General features: G+C 45.4%; 1 protein-coding gene across 1 annotated transcript in view; it reads left to right on the forward strand.

Annotated features, from left to right (window-relative positions):
• DIAPH1 (diaphanous related formin 1) overlaps positions 1–23,489 on the forward strand; it is a 370,807-nt gene that overhangs the window by 105,290 nt on the left and 242,028 nt on the right. Inside the window, exons 2-6 of the mRNA XM_075344403.1 lie at positions 6,761–6,787; positions 13,859–14,008; positions 17,281–17,382; positions 20,589–20,719; positions 21,676–21,753. Coding sequence (XP_075200518.1) covers positions 6,761–6,787; positions 13,859–14,008; positions 17,281–17,382; positions 20,589–20,719; positions 21,676–21,753 — 488 coding nt within the window. The remainder of the gene's footprint in view (positions 1–6,760; positions 6,788–13,858; positions 14,009–17,280; positions 17,383–20,588; positions 20,720–21,675; positions 21,754–23,489) is intronic.

The raw sequence follows: 23,489 nt of genomic DNA on the forward strand, positions 1-23,489 counted from the left end.
TAAGCTCTGCACTGTATCCTGCAGCTGCTGCTGATCCTATGTATATAAGCTCTGCACTGTATCCTGCAGCTGCTGATCCTATGTATATAAGCTCTGCATTGTATCCTGCAGCTGCTGCTGATCCTATGTATATAAGCTCTGCACCGTATCCTGCAGCTGCTGATCCTATGTATATAAGCTCTGCACTGTATCCTGCAGCTGCTGCTGATCCTATGTATATAAGCTCTGCACCGTATCCTGCAGCTGCTGCTGATCCTATGTATATAAGCTCTGCACTGTATCCTGCAGCTGCTGCTGATCCTATGTATATAAGCTCTGCACTGTATCCTGCAGCTGCTGCTGATCCTATGTATATAAGCTCTGCACTGTATCCTGCAGCCTCTGCTGATCCTATGTATATAAGCTCTGCACTGTATCCTGCAGCTGCTGCTGATCCTATGTATATAAGCTCTGCACTGTATCCTGCAGCTGCTGCTGATCCTATGTATATAAGCTCTGCACTGTATCCTGCAGCTGCTGCTGATCCTATGTATATAAGCTCTGCACTGTATCCTGCAGCTGCTGCTGATCCTATGTATATAAGCTCTGCACTGTATCCTGCAGCTGCTGCTGATCCTATGTATATAAGCTCTGCACTGTATCCTGCAGCTGCTGCTGATCCTATGTATATAAGCTCTGCACTGTATCCTGCAGCTGCTGATCCTATGTATATAAGCTCTGCACTGTATCCTGCAGCTGCTGCTGATCCTATGTATATAAGCTCTGCACTGTATCCTGCAGCTGCTGCTGATCCTATGTATATAAGCTCTGCACTGTATCCTGCAGCTGCTGATCCTATGTATATAAGCTCTGCACTGTATCCTGCAGCTGCTGCTGATCCTATGTATATAAGCTCTGCATTGTATCCTGCAGCTGCTGATCCTATGTATATAAGCTCTGCACCGTATCCTGCAGCTGCTGCTGATCCTATGTATATAAGCTCTGCACTGTATCCTGCAGCTGCTGATCCTATGTATATAAGCTCTGCACTGTATCCTGCAGCTGCTGCTGATCCTATGTATATAAGCTCTGCACTGTATCCTGCAGCTGCTGCTGATCCTATGTATATAAGCTCTGCACTGTATCCTGCAGCTGCTGATCCTATGTATATAAGCTCTGCACTGTATCCTGCAGCTGCTGCTGATCCTATGTATATAAGCTCTGCACCGTATCCTGCAGCTGCTGCTGATCCTATGTATATAAGCTCTGCACTGTATCCTGCAGCTGCTGCTGATCCTATGTATATAAGCTCTGCACTGTATCCTGCAGCTGCTGATCCTATGTATATAAGCTCTGCACTGTATCCTGCAGCTGCTGATCCTATGTATATAAGCTCTGCACTGTATCCTGCAGCTGCTGATCCTATGTATATAAGCTCTGCACTGTATCCTGCAGCTGCTGATCCTATGTATATAAGCTCTGCACTGTATCCTGCAGCTGCTGCTGATCCTATGTATATAAGCTCTGCACTGTATCCTGCAGCTGCTGCTGATCCTATGTATATAAGCTCTGCATTGTATCCTGCAGCTGCTGATCCTATGTATATAAGCTCTGCACTGTATCCTGCAGCAGCTGCTGATCCTATGTATATAAGCTCTGCACTGTATCCTGCAGCTGCTGCTGATCCTATGTATATAAGCTCTGCACTGTATCCTGCAGCTGCTGCTGATCCTATGTATATAAGCTCTGCATTGTATCCTGCAGCTGCTGATCCTATGTATATAAGCTCTGCACTGTATCCTGCAGCTGCTGCTGATCCTATGTATATAAGCTCTGCACTGTATCCTGCAGCTGCTGATCCTATGTATATAAGCTCTGCACCGTATCCTGCAGCTGCTGCTGATCCTATGTATATAAGCTCTGCACTGTATCCTGCAGCTGCTGCTGATCCTATGTATATAAGCTCTGCATTGTATCCTGCAGCTGCTGATCCTATGTATATAAGCTCTGCACTGTATCCTGCAGCTGCTGATCCTATGTATATAAGCTCTGCACCGTATCCTGCAGCTGCTGCTGATCCTATGTATATAAGCTCTGCACCGTATCCTGCAGCTGCTTCTGATCCTATGTATATAAGCTCTGCACCGTATCCTGCAGCTGCTGCTGATCCTATGTATATAAGCTCTGCACTGTATCCTGCAGCTGCTGCTGATCCTATGTATATAAGCTCTGCACTGTATCCTGCAGCTGCTGCTGATCCTATGTATATAATCTCTGCACTGTATCCTGCAGCTGCTGCTTATCCTATGTATATAATCTCTGCACTGTATCCTGCAGCTGCTGCTGATCCTATGTATATAAGCTCTGCACTGTATCCTGCAGCTGCTGCTGATCCTATGTATATAAGCTCTGCACTGTATCCTGCAGCTGCTGATCCTATGTATATAAGCTCTGCATTGTATCCTGCAGCTGCTGCTGATCCTATGTATATTAGCTCTGCACCGTATCCTGCAGCTGCTGATCCTATGTATATAAGCTCTGCACTGTATCCTGCAGCTGCTGATCCTATGTATATAAGCTCTGCACTGTATCCTGCAGCTGCTGCTGATCCTATGTATATAAGCTCTGCACTCTATCCTGCAGCTGCTGCTGATCCTATGTATATAATCTCTGCACTGTATCCTGCAGCTGCTGATCCTATGTATATAAGCTCTGCACCGTATCCTGCAGCTGCTGCTGATCCTATGTATATAAGCTCTGCACTGTATCCTGCAGCTGCTGATCCTATGTATATAAGCTCTGCACTGTATCCTGCAGCTGCTGCTGATCCTATGTATATAAGCTCTGCACTGTATCCTGCAGCTGCTGTTGATCCTATGTATATAAGCTCTGCACTGTATCCTGCAGCTGCTGATCCTATGTATATAAGCTCTGCACCGTATCCTGCAGCTGCTGATCCTATGTATATAAGCTCTGCACCGTATCCTGCAGCTGCTGATCCTATGTATATAAGCTCTGCACTGTATCCTGCAGCTGCTGATCCTATGTATATAAGCTCTGCACTGTATCCTGCAGCTGCTGCTGATCCTATGTATATAAGCTCTGCACCGTATCCTGCAGCTGCTGCTGATCCTATGTATATAAGCTCTGCACCGTATCCTGCAGCTGCTGATCCTATGTATATAAGCTCTGCACTGTATCCTGCAGCTGCTGCTGATCCTATGTATATAAGCTCTGCACCGTATCCTGCAGCTGCTGCTGATCCTATGTATATAAGCTCTGCACTGTATCCTGCAGCTGCTGCTGATCCTATGTATATAAGCTCTGCACTGTATCCTGCAGCTGCTGCTGATCCTATGTATATAAGCTCTGCACTGTATCCTGCAGCTGCTGCTGATCCTATGTATATAAGCTCTGCACTGTATCCTGCAGCCTCTGCTGATCCTATGTATATAAGCTCTGCACTGTATCCTGCAGCTGCTGCTGATCCTATGTATATAAGCTCTGCACTGTATCCTGCAGCTGCTGCTGATCCTATGTATATAAGCTCTGCACTGTATCCTGCAGCTGCTGCTGATCCTATGTATATAAGCTCTGCACTGTATCCTGCAGCTGCTGCTGATCCTATGTATATAAGCTCTGCACTGTATCCTGCAGCTGCTGCTGATCCTATGTATATAAGCTCTGCACTGTATCCTGCAGCTGCTGCTGATCCTATGTATATAAGCTCTGCACTGTATCCTGCAGCTGCTGATCCTATGTATATAAGCTCTGCACTGTATCCTGCAGCTGCTGCTGATCCTATGTATATAAGCTCTGCACTGTATCCTGCAGCTGCTGCTGATCCTATGTATATAAGCTCTGCACTGTATCCTGCAGCTGCTGATCCTATGTATATAAGCTCTGCACTGTATCCTGCAGCTGCTGCTGATCCTATGTATATAAGCTCTGCATTGTATCCTGCAGCTGCTGATCCTATGTATATAAGCTCTGCACCGTATCCTGCAGCTGCTGCTGATCCTATGTATATAAGCTCTGCACTGTATCCTGCAGCTGCTGATCCTATGTATATAAGCTCTGCACTGTATCCTGCAGCTGCTGCTGATCCTATGTATATAAGCTCTGCACTGTATCCTGCAGCTGCTGCTGATCCTATGTATATAAGCTCTGCACTGTATCCTGCAGCTGCTGATCCTATGTATATAAGCTCTGCACTGTATCCTGCAGCTGCTGATCCTATGTATATAAGCTCTGCACTGTATCCTGCAGCTGCTGATCCTATGTATATAAGCTCTGCACTGTATCCTGCAGCTGCTGCTGATCCTATGTATATAAGCTCTGCACTGTATCCTGCAGCTGCTGCTGATCCTATGTATATAAGCTCTGCATTGTATCCTGCAGCTGCTGATCCTATGTATATAAGCTCTGCACTGTATCCTGCAGCTGCTGATCCTATGTATATAAGCTCTGCACTGTATCCTGCAGCTGCTTCTGATCCTATGTATATAAGCTCTGCACTGTATCCTGCTGCTGCTGATCCTATGTATATAAGCTCTGCACCGTATCCTGCAGCTGCTGCTGATCCTATGTATATAAGCTCTGCACTGTATCCTGCAGCTGCTGCTGATCCTATGTATATAAGCTCTGCACTGTATCCTGCAGCTGCTGATCCTATGTATATAAGCTCTGCACTGTATCCTGCAGCTGCTGCTGATCCTATGTATATAAGCTCTGCACTGTATCCTGCAGCTGCTGCTGATCCTATGTATATAAGCTCTGCACTGTATCCTGCAGCTGCTGATCCTATGTATATAAGCTCTGCACCGTATCCTGCAGCTGCTGCTGATCCTATGTATATAAGCTCTGCACTGTATCCTGCAGCTGCTGCTGATCCTATGTATATAAGCTCTGCACTGTATCCTGCAGCTGCTGCTGATCCTATGTATATAAGCTCTGCACTGTATCCTGCAGCTGCTGCTGATCCTATGTATATAAGCTCTGCATTGTATCCTGCAGCTGCTGATCCTATGTATATAAGCTCTGCACTGTATCCTGCAGCTGCTGCTGATCCTATGTATATAAGCTCTGCACTGTATCCTGCAGCTGCTGATCCTATGTATATAAGCTCTGCACCGTATCCTGCAGCTGCTGCTGATCCTATGTATATAAGCTCTGCACTGTATCCTGCAGCTGCTGCTGATCCTATGTATATAAGCTCTGCATTGTATCCTGCAGCTGCTGATCCTATGTATATAAGCTCTGCACTGTATCCTGCAGCAGCTGCTGATCCTATGTATATAAGCTCTGCACTGTATCCTGCAGCTGCTGCTGATCCTATGTATATAAGCTCTGCACTGTATCCTGCAGCTGCTGATCCTATGTATATAAGCTCTGCACTGTATCCTGCAGCTGCTGATCCTATGTATATAAGCTCTGCACTGTATCCTGCAGCAGCTGCTGATCCTATGTATATAAGCTCTGCACTGTATCCTGCAGCAGCTGCTGATCCTATGTATATAAGCTCTGCACTGTATCCTGCAGCTGCTGCTGATCCTATGTATATAAGCTCTGCACTGTATCCTGCAGCTGCTGCTGATCCTATGTATATAAGCTCTGCATTGTATCCTGCAGCTGCTGATCCTATGTATATAAGCTCTGCACCGTATCCTGCAGCTGCTGCTGATCCTATGTATATAAGCTCTGCACTGTATCCTGCAGCTGCTGATCCTATGTATATAAGCTCTGCACTGTATCCTGCAGCTGCTGATCCTATGTATATAAGCTCTGCACCGTATCCTGCAGCTGCTGATCCTATGTATATAAGCTCTGCACTGTATCCTGCAGCTGCTGATCCTATGTATATAAGCTCTGCACCGTATCCTGCAGCTGCTTCTGATCCTATGTATATAAGCTCTGCACCGTATCCTGCAGCTGCTGCTGATCCTATGTATATAAGCTTTGTGCATGCCTCACTGCTGGAATATGTGGTTTACAGACGCTCTGTCCTCAGTGGGAGGAGTGCTCCCTCTTGTGGATGACTTTGTGCACTACAACCAGAGAACTTTGGAACAAAGTAACAGATTGTTCTGTTTGCCAATAGCACTAACGCCGTGTTTCCCCAAAAAATAAGACAAGGTCAAAAGATAAGACAATTATCTTTGGCTCTGAAAGATGTGCTAGGGCTTGTTTTTAGGGGATGTTTTATTTATATATATATATATATATATATATATATATATATATATATATATATATATATATATATATATATATATATATATATATATATATATAATATTATATTGATCAAGGTAATCTGTCTAGTCATTTTTATGCAGCATACTTGTACCTAATATCCTGAGCGAGGGCTTGGGCAGCACTTTCAGGATATGTAACTTTTACTCCTGTACATTCCCCTGTTTGGTTTTAAGCCCAAAAAATGCATAGCCTGTGTGTCAGCTGTTTGTGCAAAATGAATATTCCCCCTTCCCAGTAACATTTGTTTTCAGCCTCCCGTGAGCGGAGAAGAAATCCTAATGTACCTCGGGGTCATAATGAGATTTTAGAAGTAAAATAATTTGCAATTTCTTACCATTTTCTGTAGCTTTTTAGCTGTAATGTTGATTTCTCCATTTTTCCTATGATAAATGTTGGTAATTTTTTCATTTTTATGTTCTGGTGATTTCTATGGGTCATTTCTTCTGTCCGACTGATTTTGTCTTTTTGTCTCCTGTTTTTTTTTTTTCCCCTTTCCATTCCATAAATTATTTGGTCATGTCAGACCTTTAAGCGTCTCATGGTGGATGAGGTAAGTGTTGTGTGCCCCTGACGTGCCTGCCGCTGCTGCTTATCTTCTGCCAGCTTGTGCCACGTCACTGAGAGCAATGGCTGAAATGTATCTTCACTGTCCCCACCAGACCCACAAATGGTGAAATAGCCACCCATGTACCAGATGATTGCCGGATCTGGCACGATATGCCTCCCTCACACAATTGCCATATACTTAGGGCCAGGTTTACAGATACATTTCAGCCATGTCTGTTTGCTTGTGACATTTCTAACCAGAGTATGGTACTGTGCTTGTGTGCAAATATAATAACTCAACACATACGGACGACTAATGGCTAAAAGCATGCATTTTATATGTCCTCACTTACGGGCGGTCTCAAGAATCCGCTCCCGTAGAGAATGACCTATGGCGTACAGGTCTGCTTTCTGCCGCCATGATGCCACATGACGCAGCTGAGGGCAGGGTCTGGCGGAAAAAGAATACCGTGGTAATATGAGGGGTGGTGGGATAACATGGCACTGTGATGTCTCCTCTCAGGCGGAAAAACTAGTGATCTTCTGGCCTCCAAATAGGAGGATAGTAGGGGAGAAAAGAGTTTAAAGCTGATCTTTTTTTTTTTCTTAACAATTCCCAGCACTTTTTAATTGTCTCTTCAGGGAGGAAGGAGACTAACTCTAGCGGCACCTATTGGAAGTAGCAATCCTAAAAGTCAAAAGTGACCCTATAACGAGCATTTTCATATGACCTAGGATTTATGCCAGAGCAGAACCTCAATTTGCAGACACGGTGTTTCGAAATGATTGTCCCTCGTCAGTGCAAAGTATGAGGCCTGATCAGGCTAAATGAGACGCTATAGTGGGGTCTAAGGGGAATACTTTTCTCCTTGTGGAAACTGACACACCAATCTGGCCGTCAGTGGTGAGGAGTCGCATAGCTGCAATGCTCCTCTTGATAATATTCAAATTAGTTTCTTTATGATCAGATCTCATGCTTTGCACTGACGAGGGATAATCATCCCGAAACACCATGTCTGCAAATTGAGGTTCTGATCTGGCATAAATTCTAGGTCATATGAAAAGGCTCGATAGAGGGCCACTTTTGAGTTTTAGGATTGCTACTTCCAATAGGTGGCGCTGGAGTTCATCTCCTTCCTCCCTGAAGTGACTACTTGAATATTACCCAGAGCAGCATTGCAGCTGTAAGACTCCTCACCACTGACAGCCAGATTGGCTTGTTAGTCTTCCCAAGGAGAAAAGTTTTCTCCCTAGACTCCAGTAGAGCCTCTCATACAGCCAGATCAGATCTCATACTTTGCACTGACTGGGGACAATCATCCCGAAAAACCGTATCTGCAAATTGAGGTTCTGATCTGGCATTAATCCTAGGTCATATGTAAAGGCTCGTTAAAGGGCCACTTGACTTTTATTATGAAGAGATCATTTGAACATTACCCCGAGGCGCATTGCAGCTATAAGACATATATATTCTCACCACTGACAGCCAGATTGGTTTGTCAGCACTTTCTAAACATTTTTCAATCCTTAGAGGACCTCAATAAGCAGCCCTTTTATTACTGATAATGTGACATAATCACAATTCCTGTTAGAGGAGTAGTCTATGAATCTTCAGGAGCGCGCCGCTCCCGGCCCCTGACTTCTTGCATTGCAGGAGGCTGTGCGCTCCTGATTGACAGTCCACACTGTGGTTGTCCCTCTGATCCAAGCTGAGGACTCTGGTCTGTAGCTTGGGAGAAGCCCGGGGTGGGCAGCGGTCCGGCCATCTTCAGAGCAGCGTCAGTAGGCCGTAGAGCCGGAGCCTCAGCGCTTTTTCCCTAGGTATCCGTACAGAGGGACGATAATGTACGCAATAAGCCGAAAACTATACAATTACAGATCTCTATTCTTGTGTGAGGATTTTTAATAAGGGCTAAAATTGAAAGTTGCTTGTTTATCCTAGCACTACATTCCCCATGCTTGTACGTGACACGTCCCCTCTATCCTTACAGCTTATGTCCTTTATCATTTTTTCCTCCCATTTTGCAGTAGTTTCATCTTTTTTCTTGTCCTGATGAATTCTCTTCCCTGTGGCACTATCCTCGCAGCTCGGACTTATCGGACTCCTCTGCTTCTGGTTGTTTTACACTTGTCACTATCTGACACTGCTTGAGTTATTAACCCTAACCCTGTACTAATTCACTGTGTGCAAGCAGAATTATATAAGAGCAGCTACTATGTGAAATTATACAACGCAACAGGTAACGTGTGCATCCGAGGGGTGGAGAATCCACAAGGACTCGTAAGGGTTCCTTCTTTTCTGCTTGTATTGGGTGCATTCCCACGATCAGGGTTTGCAGAGTGTTGAATGGAGCAGCTGCGTCCAACACGCTGCATTGTACAGTACAAGCACAGTGGATGGGATTTATAGAAATCTCCTGCCCACTGTGTGTGTGCGGCCCGCAGCGAAAACTGACCTGCGGTGCAGCTTTCCTGAGCAGCAGCGTGTCAATTCTTTGCTGTGGAGTTGAAAGCGTCCTCCATCGGGAGAACACAAGCGATAGACTGCAGCGCCCCAAACCCTGATCGTGGGAATTGGCCGCTGCCGTCTCCTGTGGAGGAAACTTTCAGCCCCGCAGGTCAGGACGCAACGGGTCCAACTCGTGAGCACGTACCCTTAAGGGCACATTCAGACGCCTGTACTAATCAGTCTGCGATCAAACGCAATGCATGGACTAGCCCAGGGGTCCCCAACTCCAGTCCTCGAGGGCCACCAACAGTGCATGTTTTCAGGATTTCCTTAGCATTGCATGGGTGTTGGAATCATCACCTGTGCAATACTAAGGAGACCCTGAAAACATGAACTGTTGGTGGCCCTTGAGGACTGGAGTTGGGGACCCCAGGACTGGCCAGTAGGTGTCCCAACCCAAGTGTGATGGATTCTTGTATTTCTATGAAGCTGTCATGCTCTTTTCTGGCACAGTCCATGCATTGCCGTCTGATCTTGGACCAATTAGTACAGACGTCTGAATGTGTCCTTAAAGGGAATCGATCACCAGGTTTTTCTCACCAAATTGAAGAGCGGCATAACATAGGGGCAGAGATCCTGATTCCAATGATGTCACTTACCAGGCTGCTTAGTGTACTTTTGACTAAATCACTGTATAATCAGCAGCAGTTTATCATTACAGGACTGCTTGGCGTGCTGCAGGTAGTCCAGCATAGTCATGAGCTTTGTATAACTGCTAGATCTGCAGCAGAGAAAACATTGATTTTATCAAAATGACAGTAAGTGACACATCGCTGAAATCCGGGTGTCTGTCTCTACATTATGCTGCTCTCGGGTAGGAGAGCAAAAACCTGGTGACAGATTCCCTTTAAGCGGTTGTTCAGGAACTCATTCATTTCAGATTGATGGGGACCCAACAACATTTATCCGCACTGATCAGTTGATATCTGTTCCAGGCATGTACGTATCAGAACACAGCGGGCCCGTATATTTAGTGGCCGCTGCTGAGCATTGCGATCTCTCATTCTCTTGACTGTCCTCTTTACATATCTACTTCTATCTGCTGCTGTAGCAGATATTAGTTGATCGGTGAGAGTGTCGGACCCTCACTAATCCCATATTGATGTGACGTATCCAGATGTTAGGTCATTAATATGTCAGTCCCGTACAACCCGTTTAACACCAGGATGATACAACCATTCTGATAATAAAATGCAAACATTACAGCATATACACTGCATGCTAGTGATGAGCGGGCACTACCATGCTCGGGTGCTGGAAACAAGCAGGTTGGATCCTTGGACTGGCTCGACTCGAGTGGAATGTATAATAGTTTCTCATTGACTTCTATTATATTGGGTACTCAAGTCGAGCCTGCCCGGGCATCCCACCTGCTCTTTTCGAGCCCCGAGCAATGGTAGTGCTCACTCATCACTACTGCCCATAAGGAATCTACCAGCAGGTTTTTGCTACGCAATCTGAGAGCAGCGTAATGTAGGAGCAGACACCCTGATAGTGATGTCACTTACTGGGCTGTTTTTTACTGTTTCAATACAATCAGTATTTTATCAGCAAGAGATTATCCCTACAGCACTACTGACCTTGTACCTCCAGGCCCAGCCCTGCCCTCAGCACTGATTGGCCGCTTTCTGTGTACAATTATTGGTGTGGGCGGAGTTACACACAGCTCAGGATTCTAAGTTCTGCTACATCTGCAGCAGAAAAAACTGGGATTTAATCACAACTGCTGCCCCCAGTAAACTAAGTGATACTTCGCTGGAAACGAAGTCTCATCCCCTATATTATGCTGCTGTCAGATTCATAGCAAAAACCTGCAGACAAATTTCCTTTTAATTAGATCCCGGGGACCGGATGAGTTTTGTGTACTTATTTTTGAATAACCATGTAGGGCAGTGATGGCGAACCTGTGGCACTCCAGCTGTTGCAAAACTACAATTCCCATCATGTCTTCACAGCCAAAGCTTTTGCTTTGAATGGCCAGGCATGATGGGAATTGTAGTTTTGCAACAGCTGGAGTGCCACAGGTTCGCCATCACTGATGTAGGGTGTCTAATTATTTTTGAAAGTTTTCCTAGCTGATATTTTAGGGGTGTTACTATGCCCATTGTAGTATCTGGACTATACAGCCATTCTGACTTTGAATTTCAAAGTAGGTACACCAGCCTCATCAGGCTACGATATGTATAATATTCTGACTTGGAATTTCATAGTAAGTGCACCGGCTTCATCAGGCTACGATATGTATAATATTCTGACTTGAAATTTCATAGTAAGTACACCAGCTTCATCAGGCTACGATATGTATAATATTCTGACTTGGAATTTCATAGTAAGTGCACCGGCCTCATCAGGCTACGATATGTATAATATTCTGACTTGAAATTTCATAGTAAGTACACCAGCTTCATCAGGCTACGATATGTATAATATTCTGACTTGGAATTTCATAGTAAGTGCACCAGCTTCATCAGGCTATGTATAATGTACGCAGATGGTATATTTTTCTATAAGGACTCCTTATTAAGAGGTAGACAGTGAGTACACCTACTGAAGCCATTACATGTCTTAAGTCTCGTGACTTCATTGCCTGTATAGTGTGTAAATTCTGGAACACGAGCCCTTATGTTACTAGCCACGGAAAGCCGTGTGCCTCCAGGTGTACAAAAACTACTATAGGCACAAAATATAGTTTTGTTTTTTTTTTTCTCTTAATTCCCTTTTAGTGCCAGTTTTGTGCAGAATGAGCCTGGGCCGTCGGTGGCACAGGTTCCGTCTCCACATTCTGTAGCACATTATACAGGGACGGACCCCCCCCCCCCCCTTACACCTCGGACCCCCCCGCACCAAGCTGCTATTTAGAGCAAAACCGATTAAAAAGTGATCATGGAAATAATTTATTCTGATCACTGCTGCACAATATTGGTGTACTTGTAGTCTGCCCAATGGACTAGCGGGCAGTCCCGCTCCTGTCCGCGGAGGCTTGCTTTATTAGCCATGAGTGGTTCTTGTGGCATATGTGTTGGCATGCTTATTCGCTTGCCTTTAGTAAAGGTGTGTGTATATAAATCACTTTTTGTAATGCCCCGCTATGCCCAATAATCTGTAGGGTGGTATAAATGCCCACCGGTGCACCACCCCCAGCCGGCACAGGTTCCCCTTTGTCCTGTATAATCAGGTGCTCTGTGACTATACACGGATACCATGGTATACACGCTAGAATTACCCACCATTGCATACAATCCCTTCCTACATCACAGCCTGAGCTGTCTGGAGGCGGCACACCCAGCCCGGCCGAGCCAACTGGCAGAGCACCATTGTGGATGCTTCGTGTTTACTAGCCGGGAGCTGCAGGCTGAGTCACTGCCATCACGTCTGGGCTCTCACCGTGTGTGGAAAATGACCGTACGTCCTGTTTATGGGAGTGTGTGCAAGAGATCTGCCAGGAACACCCATCTTTACACTCCGTTACTATATCAATGCCATCCACTCATGCCAGTAAATCCCATCTTTACGCTCAGTTACTATTTCTGTGCCATACGCTTGTGCCAGTAAATCCCATCAATACACTCAGTATGTGTGCCATGCACTCATGCTTGTTACATAGTTACTAAGGTTGAAAAAAGACCTAGGTCCATCTAGTTCAACCTTCCTCCACCAGTTCTACATTTGGTCATAATATCTTTACGCTCAGTTACTATATCTGTGCCATACACTTGTGCCAGTAAATCCCATCTGTACGCTCAGTTATTATATTTGTGTCATGCACTCATGCCTGTTAATCTCATTTTTACGCTCAGTTGCTATATGTGCCATACACTCGTGCCAGTAAATCCCATCTTTACGCTCAGTTACTATAGCTGTGCCATGTATTTCTACCAGTAAATCCCATCTTTACGCTCAGTTACTATAGCTGTGCCATGTATTTCTGCCAGGAAATCCCATCTTTACGCTCAGTTACTATAGCTGTGCCATGTATTTCTACCAGTAAATCCCATCTTTACGCTCAGTTACTATAGCTGTGCCATGTATTTCTGCCAGGAAATCCCATCTTTACGCTCAGTTACTATAGCTGTGCCATGTATTTCTACCAGTAAATCCCATCTTTACGCTCAGTTACTATAGCTGTGCCATGTATTTCTGCCAGGAAATCCCATCTTTACGCTCAGTTACTATAGCTGTGCCATGTATTTCTGCCAGGAAATCCCATCTTTACGCTCAGTTACTATATCTATGCCATAGGCTTGTGCCAGTAAATCCCATCTTTACGCTCAGTAACTATATCTGTGCCAGTGGATCCCATCTATACGCTCCGTTACTATATCTATGCCATAGGCTTGTGCCGGTAAATCCCATCTTTACGCTCAGTTACTATATCTGTGCCAGTGGATCGCATCTTTATGCTGTAATTAATACACTGAAGCTCTGAAATCAGGGATTTCTGGATGTTGGGATAGACCATAGCATAGTGAGTGATGATAGGGTTATGTGTCAGTCCTAGGACAGGTGTATAAGAGGGCGGCCATGCAGGGAGCGAGGCGTCTAATATGGATCTTTTCTGTTCCGCAGCTGGAGCGATTCACCAGTATGAGGATAAAGAAGGAGAAGGAGAAACCGTATATGTCCCACAGGAACTCTGCAAACTACACGGACAACCCTCTGTCGACGCTGCAGGAGCTGAATGACGAGACGGTGCTGGATCTGTTTGAGCGGATGCTGGTAAGTGACCCGTCCCACAGAGCCGGCAGCCATACATGAGCCGGGGACAACACATTCAAGTCTAGGGGTAAGAAAAATGCAAAAAGGCAGCGTCTTCTGTGCATTGAGACATTGTTTTGCTATTGATTGCTATTGCCGTCTGTAGGATTGCTCACAATTCATGTATGGAGTGCAGCTGTAGAGTGTTGGGCTATGTGCACACGTTCCAGAACTTTCTGCACCAAATCTGCATGTCCTAGCAGGAAAAACATGTGTTTTCATGCATTTTTTTTTTTTTTTTTAACCATTGCTTTCAATGGTGAAAGCGCAGCAGAAATAATTGACATGCTGCAGATTTTGTTTCTGCATAGAAAAAATACTGTTTGCGTGCAGAACGCGTCAGGATTCTCATTTGACCTTGCCGGCTTAAAGATTCCCTTGCAGATTTTTACAAAACCACATGCAAGCACAAGGCCTTAAAGGGGAGCTGTCACCAGGTGTTTGCCTAATACAGAGGCCCTGATTCCAGCTGTATCACTTTGTTTGCTGTAGAGATTATCACTATAGAACTAATAAACCTGTTGCTATATTCATGAGCTCTGTATAACCCCGCCCCCATCTCGGGACGTTTTCTGCCTACGCACAGTGTACACCTATGGACCGCGTACGCCTATGCACAATGGTATAGGTAGGGTTATACAAAGAACCATTCAGAGAAATTGTAGGTTTTCGCCAGATAACATAGTGATTGTATCAGAACTGCAGCAAACAGCCCAGTAAGTGATACATTGTTGGAATCCGGGTCTCTCTTACATCATGCTGCTTCAAGATGGGGTAATAAAAACCTGCCAACAGATTTCCTTTTAAGAAATAAGTCAAGTGTGGAAGGGTATAAAGGCCCTTAGAGAGTAATCTGCTGGACGGTACCCTCTGAGATACCGGGCTAGGGTACTCCACCTAACAGACTCCTGTCCCCATGTGTGTCCCATGTTTTCTCTGAAATGTCTCAAATAGTAAGGCCTGGTTCAGACAAGCGAATTTCAGTCTATGGACCAGAATTTTTAGTCTGACTGGGGATCTCCTGACCTGGATTTGAGGGTATAAGGTGGAGTCTGGAGACCCACGGTTGGACGCTGTGGCCCATATGTGGACTGTGACATACACCTGTATGAGCCCATGACTTTCTGTAATGAGGAAACTGTAGATTTTGCAGACTTACTCCATTTAAAGGGTTTGCACCAAGTATGGAAGCCATACTCCAGCTTTTGCATAGCTGATAACTTCCTGATGGCTGCGCGTCCAACTGCTGGACCTCCACTGAATTCGAGAACTTGAGTCTGAGTGGAGCCGAGGTCGAGCATGTGCACCCCTCCGCTCATTCTGAATGCGACTCCTGCAGATAGCCAATCGCTAGTTATTAGGGGGGATCCAGGGAAGGTCTCGGTCATTCCATACTTGGTACAAGTCTTTTAGAAAATGTCCTTCATTTTTAAATATTAAATTTCTTTACTGAATAAGTCACAAGACCATTTCAGTTAGTGTCAACAGTGATTCCATGTCATTTGTTTAGATTTTGGTGTTCCTTATTATGCTGTCCCCCCACTGTCATTTGATTTTCTGTAGACCACCCAATATGTCAAAAGCTGGTAGAAGGAACATAGTCACCAGCCAAGGACTCTACACTGGATATATTAGGAGGTGTTCGAGGACTCTACACTGGATATATTAGGAGGTGTTCGAGGACTCTACACTGGATATATTAGGAGGTGTTCGAGGACTCTACACTGCATATATTAGGAGGTGTTCGAGGACTCTACACTGGACATTTTAGGGGGGTGTTTGTTGACTCTACACTGGATATATTAGGAGGTGTTCGAGGACTTCACTGGACACATTTGGGGGGCATTTGAGGCCTCTACACTGAGCACATTAGGGGGTGTTCAAGGACTCTACACTGGGCACGCTTGGGGGATGTTTAAGCACTCCACACTGGACACATTTTGGGGGGTGTTCGAGGACTCTACACTGGACACATTAGGGAGTGTTCGAGGACTCCACACTGGACACATTTTGGGGGCTGTTCAAGGACTCTACAATGGGCACACTAGGGGGTGTTCAAGGACTCTACACTGGGCACATTAGGGGGGTGTTTTAGCTGGGAATAAAGCTACACATTGGGCTTCATGACAAGGTTATAACACCAATTTCTACACATATGAACATATTGTAACAATGATTTACAGCTCAGACGTAGTTTTTGTCCATGATCTAATAGACAAATGTACTATTTCTTCATTGGACACCGTGCACACGCACACCCTTAATCCGGGGTTCTCCTGCCTCCATGTAGACAACTTTTTCCCAGGTTTTTGACTAAGAGGTAACCTAAGGCTGACTGACCTATCCAACAGGAAAAGAATACCTGCTATCGGAGGACTGCAGCCTCTACCCACCCGGGTGGCCTCCGTTACAGGAAGAGGAGCCGCTCTGAAACCATTTGTTTTCACAAAGCTATATTGTCATCAGTCCAAGCACCCCGGTTGGAATGACCAGTTATTTTTCTGACACAGATGCCAGTTTCCTACAAAATTGACTGATCGTATATTTTTTTTATTTGGGGTTGGAAATATTATCAAAAGGAAACAGGCTCTACTCATGATTGAGTGCATCAATCTCCTTGCAGATCCCAAAGCTTCAGGGCCTCATCTGTAACCACTGAGCCACCCTGCTGCACCCGCAATCTTCACACTGAGCAGACGAGGACTTTATTGAACACATCTAAGTATTTGTGCATATTACATTGGACCTTGTGTTGAGTGTTTGCGCCTGCATAAGCTCCTCTGTGGCTGTCAAAGGCTGGAGGAGCATTTCTGGAATATAAAGCAGATTTGGTGCTTCAGCGGGAAGCAAAGCCATGCCCTGTCCTGCCGCGCCTTCTCCCAGCTCCACCCAATTTGGTAGAGCGGATCAAAAGTTGCATGAATACTCCAAAAAACAACTCCTACTTAAGCAAAAAGCTTGGGAATTTCTAAAGCTTTTACCCAACTTTTTGTGGCATAAAAGCGGTGATGAATCGGCTTCATGTCTCTTGACTAACTTCTCACCTGTTATGCTTTTAATGTCCAGCAAAATGGAGGATTGTGTCCTGCAAGGAATTTGGTGTCCTTTAGTCTGTATCAACGGCCTGGCCATAGTTGACGTCTGACCTGCACATTTGCCAGCAGAGCTGATTATTCCTGTGCCTGGCATTCTACGCCACTAAGGTCACTAATCTCCTATCCTTTGCTTTCCAGAATGACATGAACCTCAATGAAGAAAAGCAGCAGCCTCTACGGGAAAAAGACATCATGATAAAGCGAGAGATGGTCTCTCAGTATCTTCACACATCAAAAGCGGTGAGGGATTTATTTTTTTGTAACTTATTTTTGCTTCCTTACTTTGGCGAAACATTACCAGTTGAGTTTGTATGTACTGTGTGTATGTATGTACTGTGTGTATGTATGTACTGTGTGTATGTTTGTACTGCGTGTGTATGTTTGTACTGCGTGTGTGTGTTTGTACTGCGTGTGTGTGTTTGTACTGCGTGTGTGTGTTTGTACTGCGTGTGTGTGTTTGTACTGCGTGTGTGTGTTTGTACTGCGTGTGTGTGTTTGTACTGCGTGTGTGTGTTTGTACTGCGTGTGTGTGTTTGTACTGCGTGTGTGTGTTTGTACTGCGTGTGTGTGTTTGTACTGCGTGTGTGTGTTTGTACTGCGTGTGTGTGTTTGTACTGCGTGTGTGTGTTTGTACTGCGTGTGTGTGTTTGTACTGCGTGTGTGTGTTTGTACTGCGTGTGCGTGTTTGTACTGCGTGTGCGTGTTTGTACTGCGTGCGTGTGTGTTTGTACTGGCGTGCGTGTTTGTACTGCGTGCGTGTGTGTTTGTACTGCGTGCGTGTGTGTTTGTACTGCGTGCGTGTGTTTGTACTGCGTGCGTCTGTGTTTGTACTGCGTGCGTCTGTGTTTGTACTGCGTGCGTCTGTGTTTGTACTGCGTGCGTCTGTGTTTGTACTGCGTGCGTCTGTGTTTGTACTGCGTGCGTCTGTGTTTGTACTGCGTACGTGCGTGTTTGTACTGCGTGCGTGCGTGTTTGTACTGCGTGCGTGCGTGTTTGTACTGCGTGCGTGCGTGTTTGTACTGCGTGCGTGCGTGTTTGTACTGCGTGCGTGCGTGTTTGTGCTGCGTGCGTGCGTGTGTGTGCTGCGTGCGTGCGTGTGTGTGCTGCGTGCGTGCGTGTGTGTGCTGCGTGCGTGCGTGTTTGTGCTGCGTGCGTGCGTGTTTGTGCTGCGTGCGTGCGTGTTTGTGCTGCGTGCGTGCGTGTTTGTGCTGCGTGCGTGCGTGTTTGTGCTGCGTGCGTGCGTGTTTGTGCTGCGTGCGTGCGTGTTTGTGCTGCGTGCGTGCGTGTTTGTGCTGCGTGCGTGCGTGTTTGTGCTGCGTGCGTGCGTGTTTGTGCTGCGTGCGTGCGTGTTTGTGCTGCGTGCGTGCGTGTTTGTGCTGCGTGCGTGTGTGTTTGTACTGCGTGTGTGTGTGTGTTTGTACTGCGTGTGTGTGTTTGTACTGCGTGTGTGTTTGTTCTGCGCGTGTGTGTGTAGGTACTGCGCGTGTGTGTGTAGGTAGGTACTGTGTGTGTGTGTGTGTGTGTGTGTGTGTGTGTGTGTACAACAAATGATACTGACCAGTGTATCCAAGTAAAATACTTACATAGGTACAGACTTTAAGCCTGTAATATGCCAGCATTCATGCTCTGCAGCACTGTGAGGACGCCAAGGTACATGTGATCATTGAATATATAAACCTTTAACTGTATCACTGCCATAACATAAGAATATATGTAAACATGTATACTGCATGCACTGGAGGTTCTTATGCACATTTTCGGCAATTTTACGTGAGCCCATCTACCAGCAATAAGGGACCTCTGTAAGGAATGTACAAACAAGGTATTTTTAAGGCCTGAAAAAAATGCTAAGAAAATGCCAAAAAGAATGAACGCATGCATAACAAAGTAGAAAGAACATCTTACTGTGCATGTGTTCAGTCTTTTTGAGCTTCTTAAACCACCACAGGCTTCCAAAGCAGATAAGTGATTAAAAAGTTCCCAGTCCATGCTTCTAGCCATCACTTAGAGCCCGCTCGCTATTAATGCATATAATTAAAAAGAAAAAAAACTGATGGAGGAAAATAGGTCAAAGTAGATGTAAAAAAAAAAATAAATTCAACAAAAACACCACCGGCTTGTTCCTAAAGTCTTTTGCAGGGAAAAACGTAGCAGGTACACCATTGTCTAAAAGCTGCCCCGTGCACATACCCTGATCCTACATGATCAGACATACATCTCCATGGCCTTAGGCCCCTTTCACATTGCGTTTTACCTTCCGCTCACAGGTCCCGTCGGAGCATCCGTCCGAACCGCCCCTCCCCGACTCTGCAAAGCATGCTCCGGACGCATGCGCCCGACAGGGCCATTCACTGCTATGGAGCGCACTGCGTTAGCGTGTGCTCTGTTTTGTGCCATTTTTTGCACATACACGTTTCTGCAGACGGACACCCGAACGTAGGGGTAAGAGGGTCAGTACGATCTGAAGAGGCGGCTTGGTCGTTGGCTCCCTATCCGGCCAGTCAGGTTTTATTTGCGGTCCTGCTTCATAATCTCATATTGCTGCCAAGAAATAGAAACCACTTACTAATCACTGAAAGTGTCTTAATACCTTAATACATCATGCTGACTGATGAAAAGATTAATTTATTGGTCGCTATACAATGTAGACAACCCACACTGTAAGGCCCCCTTGACATGTCAGTGAAAAACACACGTTTTTCACTGACGTGATAAAGGTGCGCATGTCCATCCATGCGCCATAATTTTGGCACACGTGTGCTATTCGTGATAATACACAGAGATCAGGCACTCCTATACTCGCCTGTCCACGCTCCTGCTGTCCGTGGTGCTGATATCTTCTGGTCTCCTGTGTCCGGCCACTGCTGTCTCACCGCTGCTGCTACTTCCGGGTCGGCTGTGCAGTGCATATGTATGAGCCGGCTTGGAAGCAGAGGCAGCAGCGACTGGAGACAGAGTCACTGGAGATGGGTGAGTTCAAAAAGCTTTTTATTTTAATTGTCCGTGTTTTTTTGGTGCGTGTTACACAGATCACATCATAGTGTGGTCTGTGGGACATCAGTGATGCCAGAAAAAAATGAACTTGTCTCCATGCAGAGCACATGGACAGGCATGTACACCACATGGAGACACGGTCAGTGAAAAATCACTGATGTGTGCACAGACCCATTGATTATAATGGGTCTGCGTATGTCCCTGATTCTGGTACGTATAAAAACTAGCACATATGTACTAGAATCACTGACATATGAAGGGGGGCTAATATAGGAGGAGGTAGTACAGGTCGTGATTGCCTCTGAATATCCAACATATATCACACCCTCAGGTCATATAATGTTGCAATCTGCCGGTCATAAAGCCTTAATTATATTCTGCTGTGTTATATATTCTATTGATTTGTACTGTTGGCCTATTCACTGTATAATGTGCTTTTCTTTTGCTTTCAGATGATGAACAAAAAGGAGAGCACGCGGTCTGCACAGATGTATATCCAGGATCTAAGGTCCGGTCTGGGGGACACCAACCTCCTGAGCTGTCTGGAGTCCTTGAGAGTCTCCCTTAATAACAACCCAGTCAGGTAAGTGGTGACAAGTGTAAAGCCACAGGACACTTGGACTGTGTTCTCACAGGATGCTTTCTGATGCGGTTTTTTTTAAGCTCAAACCATGAATGGATCCTAAAGAGAACAAAAGTATAAGAGAATGGATTTGTTTGTTATTAATACTTTCACTTAAAACCTATGTCCTATCCTTATGATAGGTCATCAATATCAGATCGCTGGTTGGGCAGCACCTACCTCCCTGACCCATGGGCATTTGCTAGGTCCTGCGGTGGTGCACAGCTTAGCACACTGGGTAGCAGCCATTCTCCAATACTGCAGTTACATTTTTATTGAAGTGAGTAATAATTAAACTGCAGTATTTGAGAACAGCCATTGCACAGTGTACGGAGACGTGCTGTTCCAGCACTGTATGCTGGTTACACCTTACTGCATCAGAACTGGAGGAGTGCTTAGTGTCAGACCTTCACATCTGATTTTGATGACTTAGGCTGCTTTTACACTGTTTTATTACTTGCCTTCACTGGTCCCTTCAGAGCTTCCGTCCGAAGCCCCTGCAAAACTGGTTTTGTACGCATGTGGCGACTGGGCCATTGACTGTAATGGTGCTGATGGAGTCACCGTGTGGACTGTGTTGCACCATTTTCAGATGTATACGCTTTCTGCAGGCGGACACCCAGGTGTAGTAGACTGCGTTGCAGAAAAAGTATACGCCCGAAAATGATGCAAGACAGAGCACGCACTAACTCCATCTGCACCATTAGAGTCAATGGCCCCGTCGGCGCATGCGTCCAAAATCCATTTTGTGGGGGAGGGGGGTTTGGACCAAAGCTCCGACGAGACCAGTGAACGTAGGTAATAACGCAATGTGAAAGCAGCCTTAGATGTTAAATCTGACCTTTCCTTTTTTCTTTGCTACATGTTTTTGATACCCTTAGAGCCTTTAAATGATGAAAGTGATTTTTTTTCTTTAGTTGGGTGCAAAATTTCGGTGCAGAAGGTCTCGCCTGTCTCCTAGATATTCTACGACGACTTCAGGATGAACAAACCTTGTAAGTACGGTTGGCCACACACTTGGCACATAATTTTGCTCCTTAGAAATGAATCCCCTGTTAAAGTGACATGCTAATCTGAGATTTACCAGAGTAACTGATCATTTATTTACATTAAATTATCTCATTAAGCTTCAGATTTCTTATGCACCCCCCCATAGATGTTTCATTACTGAGGTACTTATTCCTCCCAGTAGTCTTGAACTCATGGAAGAATCCCCCGGTATGACAGTTCTCCGAGATGCACCGTCCCACAGCACATGGAACCCCATTCATCATTTGCGATTTCTTGAACTCCTTTTTGTTTTTTGGGGGCCTGTGGTAATCGCTGAACTGGTTTCACACCAAATTCTTGTCTTTGATCATTGTTTGCGACTTTTCCGCACCCAAATTCCCAATGAACATTTATCTAAAAATGTGCCAAATTGAAAACTTCACCTGAAGCCTAAGCTCAGCCAGCGCCCCCCAATAAGTGACACTTGGGGAGTCTCCTTACCTGAATCTGGCTAAAACCTCTGGATAAGGAAAGATAAATAAAAAGACCTGAAAAAGGGAACTTCACTTAAAAAGTGGTGCAAAATGTTTTAAGAATAAAGTACTAATACTAAACCCACTAAAAAAAAGATGGAAATTACTCTCCAGAAAGAAGAGAAATTGTAAAAGGGAAAACTTAAAGGGGTGGTCCACTACAAAGCATAGTGCCACATTGATTTAAAGCAGGGAAAGAAGGCTTTTTCTAAATGCCTTCGGTTGCCAATTCTGCCTGTGAGCGGCGCTATCGCTGTCCTCTTATCCCCATCACATGACCCTGGGCTGCAGTGACCTCTGATGTCCAGTGATGTCACGTCATCTACCGGAATTGGAAGTTGACCCGGCATCAACATGGCAGGACCCAGTCTCCTTGATTGACTGGGCTGTGGGCGAAGTTTCATTGCGCGTGCTTGTGACGCTTTAAGTGGCGACGGAGAGAGCGTGCGAGATGCTGGGCTGTGATGAGTGATGAAACTTTGCCCACAGCCCAGTCACTCAGGTAGGCCTTGGTGATACCAGGTCAACTTCCAATTCCGGAAGTTGACTTGAGTTTACCGGACATCAGAGACTTCACAGCAGCCCGTGGCTCACGTGATGGGTATGAGCGGACCACGATAGCGCTGCTCACAGGCAGAATTGGAAAAAGAAGGTATTTAGAAAAAAGCCTTCTTTCCCTGCTTTAAATCAATGTGGCCACTATGCTTCGTAGTGGACCACCTCTTAAATTTAAGTAGATTACAAATATTAAATTAGATCCCAAAAAGTTTTCATGCTACAGTTAAAGGGAACCGGTCAGGTGCAATATGCACCCAGAATCACGAGCAGTTCTGGGTGCATATTGCTATTCCCTGCCTAACCGTCCCTGTATCTAATATGCAAGAGGAACAAACAATGAAAAAGAAGCAGGAAAGCCACTGCATGGCACCTGTCTGAGCACACTCTGAACATCAAACAAAGACTGGAGGACAAGGAGTAAAGTGCAAATATGTTTAATAAATAGCAACTGGCACAAAGGAATCAGCGGCAAAAATAGGCCGGCAGATACAATATAGATGTACTGGATGACAATTACATATAGGGCACAAGTAAAAATGAATGAATAACAGACTGGGTCAAAAACATGAACAAGGCATCCTGCACATAAAGAGCATGGTGTAAAATTTTTGACAATTGTTACACATAGACAGATGGAAAAAACCAGCATT

Source organism: Anomaloglossus baeobatrachus, chromosome 4, assembly GCF_048569485.1.
Source record: "Anomaloglossus baeobatrachus isolate aAnoBae1 chromosome 4, aAnoBae1.hap1, whole genome shotgun sequence".
NCBI lineage: Eukaryota > Metazoa > Chordata > Amphibia > Anura > Aromobatidae > Anomaloglossus > Anomaloglossus baeobatrachus.